Raw genomic sequence first — 7,811 nt, 5'->3', positions numbered from 1 at the left:
CGTGTTTATTACTATAGGTGAATGTTTATTTTAATGTCTAAATTGCTTATATTTACGGGATTGGCTTTACATCCTTTTTGAAAGCAATAATATTTAAAATCTAAATTTGAGCATGATCACAATCAATCTGAATTTACATTCTTAAATTGACATTGACACCACTTCATTTATTGTACAGATCGATATACATAAACTTCGAAAGTTTAAATTATTAAAATTACCCCATTCTAACTACTTAAATAGAATGTTATAAATGAAGCCGTCTATAGAGTATACATGTGGTGCATTTACGAAGATTGTGTGATGATACAAAAAAAAATAATCAGACCAATTAGGATTGAGGCGAATGAACTTCTAAAGGAATAACGTTTCTAATTTGTTTAATATACTATTATTTGATTGGTTATTTAATAATACAACTACAGAAATCTACAAAAGATGAAATGAATGAGGTATGAAAATTTAATTGAAAATATTATCACAATAACTTTGAACTAAATGGAACTGATGCATAAGTGTACGATTTATGTATTTTTAAAAATTTAATTATGGAATATAAAATCAGTAATATATCTGTATGGGAACGTTATAATGACAGTGATCTTTTATTATTTAAAACATTTGCACCACATTTAACCATAGTAGAAAGAGCAAATTTTCCATTATGGGCTATACTTGGTTTTCCTGGAAGTATATTCAGTATTATTGTATGGAGTAGTCGTCCAATGAGACGTGGTGGTAGTGCTGCTGCTGCAGTTTATCAAGCTAGTCTTGGCGTTGTGGATTTATGTTTTTTTATTATACATTTGAATTGGTATTTACATGTGGCATGGCAACTCGGTGTACTTGATCATCCGGTAATTTGTGAAACATTCCCTGTTATAAATTATTTAATACAATATCTAAGTCCTACATTGGCATTTACATTCACATTAGAAAGATATTTAGCAATATGTCATCCATTCCGTTCACAAAGAAGTGTAATGCGTTCCACAGTGAAAAGTGCTTTTAAATTTATTGCCATAATGTTTGCATTTTGTTTGATTACAGCTAGTGTTCAAGCATTTGTATATGCTTATAATAATGGTGTATGTACTACTAGACCATCAGTTGAAGATCCTAATTCTATTGGATTTAGTTTATATACAAATTGGACTTTTATCACAGAATCATTATATTTTTTCTGTTTACCAATTACTTGTCTTGTATTAAATATATTAGTCATTGGAGTATTACGACAAAGCATTAAATCAAAACGAAATACTTTAATTGCAACAACAGTCAATGGTAATTCAAATATAAACTGTGATCGTAATCAAATTTCACAACCGATAAGTAAAGGAGCACGTTCAAGTACATTGACATTATTATGTACATCATTTTATCTTATTATTGCACATCTATCTGTAGCAATAGCCGTAGTAATTCATAAACGTTTACCAACTGGTAATGAATATTTAAGTGATGAACAAATACGTAATGATCCTGGTTGGACAACTTATTTTCGTTTCTTTACAGTACGTGTATTAATCGAATGTTTTGCAATGACACATTATGCTGCGAAATTTCCAATTTATTTAACAACAAGTAAACAATTTCGTTATGAATTTTGTAGAATATTTCAATGTTTTTGCAGAAATCAATCTTATTTATTACGAGATACTGATGCAGATATTGATCAAAATACACATTTACAAAATGGTAAACGTTCAACTTTCATATATAACAGTAAACATTCATTAAACACTGTATGTAAAACAAGTTTTACACAAAAGAAATTAAGAAATTCTTCTGTATCATTCAATTCTACAAATGAAAAGTTATCACCTACAAAAATTCGAAGACGTCCATCACCTGGTCTAAGTCGTACTGTATTAGGTGTAGATGGACAACGTGTAAAAGTTAAATCAAGTATTTCTATAAGTGTTTAATAAGTTCAAGAATTAAACCAAATATTATTATCTACATCAAATGAACAACACCTACACTCCCACCACCCCCCCGCGAAAAACTTAACAAATATTAAAATATGGCTACTTTTAACTATTCATTTCAGTTACGACGGTGTATTTTTTTTATATACGCTATACAAAGCATATAATGTATGAATGAAAATTTATTATTTTTATAAACAATGTAAAATGTCATAAACATTATCTCTTTAATATGAACAATTTTATTAATCGATAAACAAATATTTGTTTATTTATTTATTTGTTTTTTTCTATAGAAACTAATAATCTATGCATTCGACATCCAGAAAAAAAGTGTGTTCAGTGATCTCTTAGATACTATACTATACTGTTCATTCAAAACATTACCACTATTATTATTCATATGAATGACAATAAAAATTTATCATATTTTATTTTATTTCATTTCAAGTTTAATGAAGAATAAATATGATAGAATATTCTATTTGGGAATTTATTTATAGTGAAATATGATGTAATGAATTCATATTGTAATGTTAATAAATAGAAAATGCATAAATGAGTCATAGTAATAATACATTTTCTTACTATTAATATTACATTGTAAGTATTTAAGTTTTAGTGATTATTTTCAAATTTATAATGTGATATCTTTTTTAAAATTAAAAGCCATAGATACTTTACAAAAGGTTTAGTAACTATGACGATTATCTTTCTTAATTTGAAATTATCTAAGGCCTTAAGTCACTGTTAAAAACTGATTAGCCTAAAATAGTTAATTTACAGTATTCTTCATTTAATGTTAAATTATGATGTCATATTTAATTAGTATCTATAAATATACATCTATCATGAATAATATAATTGCAAGAAAATTGAAATTAAAAGTCTCAATTATTAGTAATCATGAGTAGAATATCAATCAATGATGTAAGATAATGGGCATACTATGTGTAATATATTACGCACTGCTAAGGAATCCAATACTAGGATGAAACGGCCGTCCACTGTTTCCAGGTTTTTCATGGTGATCTAGGTTCAATTGATTCATGATTTCAAACCAAGAGTGTTTATTACTTATAAAGTCAAAACTTCCGCAGAACAAAAATAAAATATTCAAACTGAAAATAAGGTAACTTTTTTCAAGTATATTCAATACCAAGTTAGAAAACTATGTATTTATTAATCAGTTTCTCACAAATCATTAAAATATATTAGAAAGTAAGTGAAAAAATACAACAACAACAACAGCAACAACAAAACCATTTAGATTACAATCTTGAAATAGGTACAATTCTTTGTGTTAATGTGAACCGAATTAATTAGATTTATGAATATCCATAGAAATTATTAAGTTAATCATTACATATTATCTTTGTTGATAATTAGAAAAGAAATCAATGAAAAACTTTGTTTCATAATGTGATCTTAATTATGACTTGATATTACCCATATAATTATTTAATTTTGTAAGCAATGATGTATAGTGACTAGCAGTGGAATCCAGGATGCGCGTTTCGTTCTATTTGCGACTCGTCAGCTGGATATACCTGCATCTCAGAGTTGATGTTCACTCTGAGACTCGAACCCAGTACCATTCGCTGCAAACGCTATCACGATATCCACTTAGCTACTGAGTGCTGATAGCCACTTGTTTGTGCAATGGGGTGAATTTAAACAGATTGATCAATTGCAATCTTAAACCTCAATAGGAAGATACAAGTCAAATAATACCAAGTGAATTTAATTATTTAATTGTTTATATTATAATTAATATAACTATCTGACTATTATTCAATATTAAGAAACATTAATAATTTGTAAATCACCTGTGAAGATTAATTATATATTTATTTATTTATTAGAATTATATATATTATATTACTGAAATACATTTTAATATAAATATTAATTACATACAATTATGCATTCATTTTGTTTAGTTATATCATAATATGAAATATATAATGATAATAATAATTTATATGAAAATATAAGAATCATGTAGATATTAAATAAGGCAATCATAATCATCTCTCAATCAATAATATCAAGGTAGGTTGAATGATCGTTTGGTTATTTTATTTCATTTTAGGTAATTCTAAACATAATTTTATTTTATAATTGATTCTTAGTTTGGTGGTGGTGGTGGGGGGGGGTAAGCAACATTGTAAACTTATTTTATTGTAACTGGGGGTCTTTACTTAATGTGATAAGTATTCAAAAGTTGAAATACTAAGTTTTTTATTTTACGTTTTTGCATTACTTATTTATTATTATCATTGAATGACTACTATATTATTCAATGTTATGACTAATTTCATATATCAAAGCTTAGATTTAAAAACTCACCTTGAAGGTAGTCACTAATGCATTTTCAAAAATGACATTGAATATTATAGTTATATGGATAGTCAATTGGAACAATAGTAGAAACATCAAGTTACATAAAACAACTAGATCTTACTGGATTCTAGCCTTGAAAGCTCGTGCTGTTTGTGTAAAGTGTAGTAATGTTTTGTTAAATTAATGAAGTATTAAGGATTCAATTTCTATTCATATTATGATATGTTCAAATAAATATACTTTTAGTAATACTGATAGTTTGTTTATTCTAATTTCAACTAGATTAAGCTGATTACTTAGACTACCTTCAAAGTAGACTTAAGTTTTATATATAGTTTAATTAACACTATAGAAAAGAATTAGATTTAAATATTATTATTTTACTGTTTGCTTTGTTGTGATAATCGTTTCTAGCAAGTATTAAGTTTTTCCTTTTCCAAGTATAATGTTTAATGGCTTAATTTCTATAGAATTGTTGATATTTTCTCAGTTGATGAACATTTCTGAGTACCATAGTGATCATATTATAAATTTTAAGTAGCTATAGTCTTATGTAGATATTAATTTCAAAAATCGCATTGTATATAGCATAATATATGCTTCAAACAAGTGAATTGATAAAATTATATTAACTAAACTGAGAATAGCTCAGATAAACCTCATTTCATAGCGGTATAAGCAATTGAAGGTTTGTTAATATTCTAGATTATATATGTTCATTTGACAGTCAAATTAAAAATAGTTCTCTAAATAATGAATCTATATATGCATTTTAAAGGTATTCCGTAAAAAATAAATTCGATCAATGTTAAATAGCTATCTCAGTTTAATCCACTTGGTCACAATTTAGTGGTCTGAGATCTGACTGTGATTGGAATATAAATTCTGATTATTCTCCTATATATTTATTGACTTATTTAATATCGTTATTCATTAACCCGATTTCAAGTCGGTGATTATATACGTGAATTGGCTATATGTATATTTTAACAGCAATCAGAAACGATCAAATTGGAGTTAGATATAGGGCCACTAAAACTTTCATAAGGGTTAAAATAAAGAAAATTTATGACTTTACAGTATTTATCTTAAATTCATTGAGATAATTTTATTACGTAGATATTTTTCAATGTTCTATTTATTAATGATAAATTCATTGAAATGAAATGCTGTTATTTTTAATCACAGATTAACTGGACGGTTTATCGCCGTTTGGATTATCTCAATTTTAGGCTCTTAAAAGTACTCATAATGATATTGGCCAATATTTGTTTTTATTTCAGGAGCCCAGTTCCCTTCGATAAAACACATGTATAACATCATATGCTTGTATCATAAACGCTTTGCCTCAATAACTGTTATATAATGCAGAATTATGGTACGATAAAAACGATATCTATTCGAATCTCATTTACATTGAAACAGAGTATAAACTTTGTCTTTGATACATTTGCACTTTATTGGTCTAAATATATTCATAGTTGAATCGAGTTTAAAACATGAAGCATTAATACTTCCGATATATATTCATGAAGCATGAGGAGTGGGTATATTTCATGCTTCATTTCGAATATTATTTTATATGACATCAATCCCATAACTGGTGATCATTTAAAATTACAATAGCCATAACATCAAAGTAGTGTACATGAAGAACGTTCTGTTGAGTAAATTTAGTTATTTTCTTATTTACATAGTTCCTTATCCGTGTTTAAATAAGTCCATTCAATTGAAACGAAATCTAAAGAGATCAAAGTTAATTCTAAATAATTTTCATGGTAAAACATCCCACAGGAGTGATCATAAATGCTAAATTTTATATTGAAAAATCTGTACGACAATCATTGCGACTAGCACAAGCTTATAAAGGCAATTGTTGAATTTGGCTCAGAAGCTACCTGTGTCCCAAACAGTTCGGTAATCTGACGTTTGAAAACTAAATAATTAAAGTCTTGAGTTATAGTTATGTATGTGATTGACAGTACAACAAAAATGAAGCTTTAAAAAGTCCTGGAAAATCCCACAAATCGATTGTATATAGGGTGTTTCACGGCAATGTTTATTGAGGAACAGCATGGATAATGTAAGTTCTTTCACTTTAGGTATATAATAGATTCAGAGTATTTAGTTTCAGTCTCTATGCTTTAATTTACTTAAAAGCTTCAAGAGGTATTTCGTGGTGTTCTAGTGAGAAGCCGTGACCAGTGGAGTTCAACCGTGTCTGTTGTGAGGCAGTAATTGACTTATGATAATGGTTGACCGTAGTGCGATTTCGTGGATTGGTTGAGGTTAGAAATTAACACCACTGGATGCCGGCTCAGTGATCTAGAGTTTAAGCTTTCATGCGCGAAACCGATAGGTCCTGCGTTCAAATCCCGCGGGCAGAATCGTGGATGCGCACTACTGAGGAGCTCCATACCAGGACGAAACGGCCGATCAGGTTTTCCATAGATGCTTAACTTTAATTAACTCATGAATTCAACTATTAAATTACTAGAATCTCCATAAAACCTCCTTCTGATAAAAAACAATTCTTCAGTTCTCTTACTTCTTATCATTTCATCATACTTATAGTAAATTTTTTTAGTTTTTATACTTCATTTCAATTGATTATCTTCAAAAGGCTTGTCTAAATAAGTTTCTTGATTTTGATTTATATATGACTTATTCTGTTCTTTTAAGCTAATGTTAGTCGCACATATTTGTGAATTTTGTAAAATTCCTGAACATAACTATTTTCACTTGGAAATACTCAGTCAATTTAGTAATTTAAAAAAATGTCACATTAGTATTCTAACAAGAATATAATTGTTTTCAGGTTTGCATCAAAAACCTGGAAGCACTGAACAATCTTTTTATGTTGGTATGTGGCTTCCTATCTTCTGTGACTGTTGTTCAGGAAATCAAACCCTGAACCTTCTGCCTCACACTTGAACACAATTTATGGATCACTGAGCCTCCATCTTCAATTAATTCACTATATCTTCCATTGGCTGCAGTAGGTTATCACACTACACCCATGGTCATTGAATTCCACTGATCATGACTTAATTATTCACTCAACTCAACTTTACGCTCATAAATATACATATATTGAGAGCTGGACTGAATTTTACATAAGCTCAACAGGAGAGTTTTTTTGTTTAACTGATTATTTAAGGATAGTAAATTGTTTAGTATAAATCATAGTATAAATTCACTTGGTTTTACTTTACTTGTATCTTCCGATTGTTATTTAGGACTGCAATTGATCGATTTCTTGTTGGAATCTATGCATCCTGTGCAGATTATCTCGATATAATCTTAAGTTACAAGCTTCTAAGCAAAAGTAAATAGTGGCCATCTTTGCTTAAATCATAGTTATTTTTTAATGAATAAACAATATTCTAATGTTACTAGTCAATAAATTAATAGAATAAACTAACTATAAAACACATTCGTAATATTGTTCATCTTTCAGTTGCAACATTCCCCTTTATATTTTATTCTATTAAACTAATTTATTACATTTTCTTTTAACTCATTTATTCA

General features: G+C 28.0%; 1 protein-coding gene across 1 annotated transcript; it reads left to right on the top strand.

Annotated features, from left to right (window-relative positions):
• Positions 1–288: 288 nt before the first annotated feature.
• Positions 289–6,809, top strand: MS3_00002106 (uncharacterized protein). The gene is made up of 3 exons (XM_012939797.2): positions 289–2,537; positions 4,070–4,092; positions 5,567–6,809. The coding sequence occupies exon 1, from the start codon at positions 549–551 to the stop codon at positions 1,929–1,931; it is 1,383 nt and encodes a 460-aa protein (XP_012795251.1). The 5' UTR covers positions 289–548; the 3' UTR covers positions 1,932–2,537; positions 4,070–4,092; positions 5,567–6,809.
• The last annotated feature ends 1,002 nt before the right edge of the window (positions 6,810–7,811 follow it).

The sequence above is a fragment of the Schistosoma haematobium genome, chromosome 1, assembly GCF_000699445.3.
Source record: "Schistosoma haematobium chromosome 1, whole genome shotgun sequence".
Lineage (NCBI taxonomy): Eukaryota > Metazoa > Platyhelminthes > Trematoda > Strigeidida > Schistosomatidae > Schistosoma > Schistosoma haematobium.
Note: the sequence above shows the minus strand (reverse complement) of the source record. Positions and strands in the feature narration are given on the sequence as shown.

What these genes read in the sequence shown, in the direction of transcription:
- MS3_00002106 (XM_012939797.2), top strand. Translation starts at nt 549, where the DNA reads ATGGAATATAAAATCAGTAATATATCTGTATGGGAACGTTATAATGAC.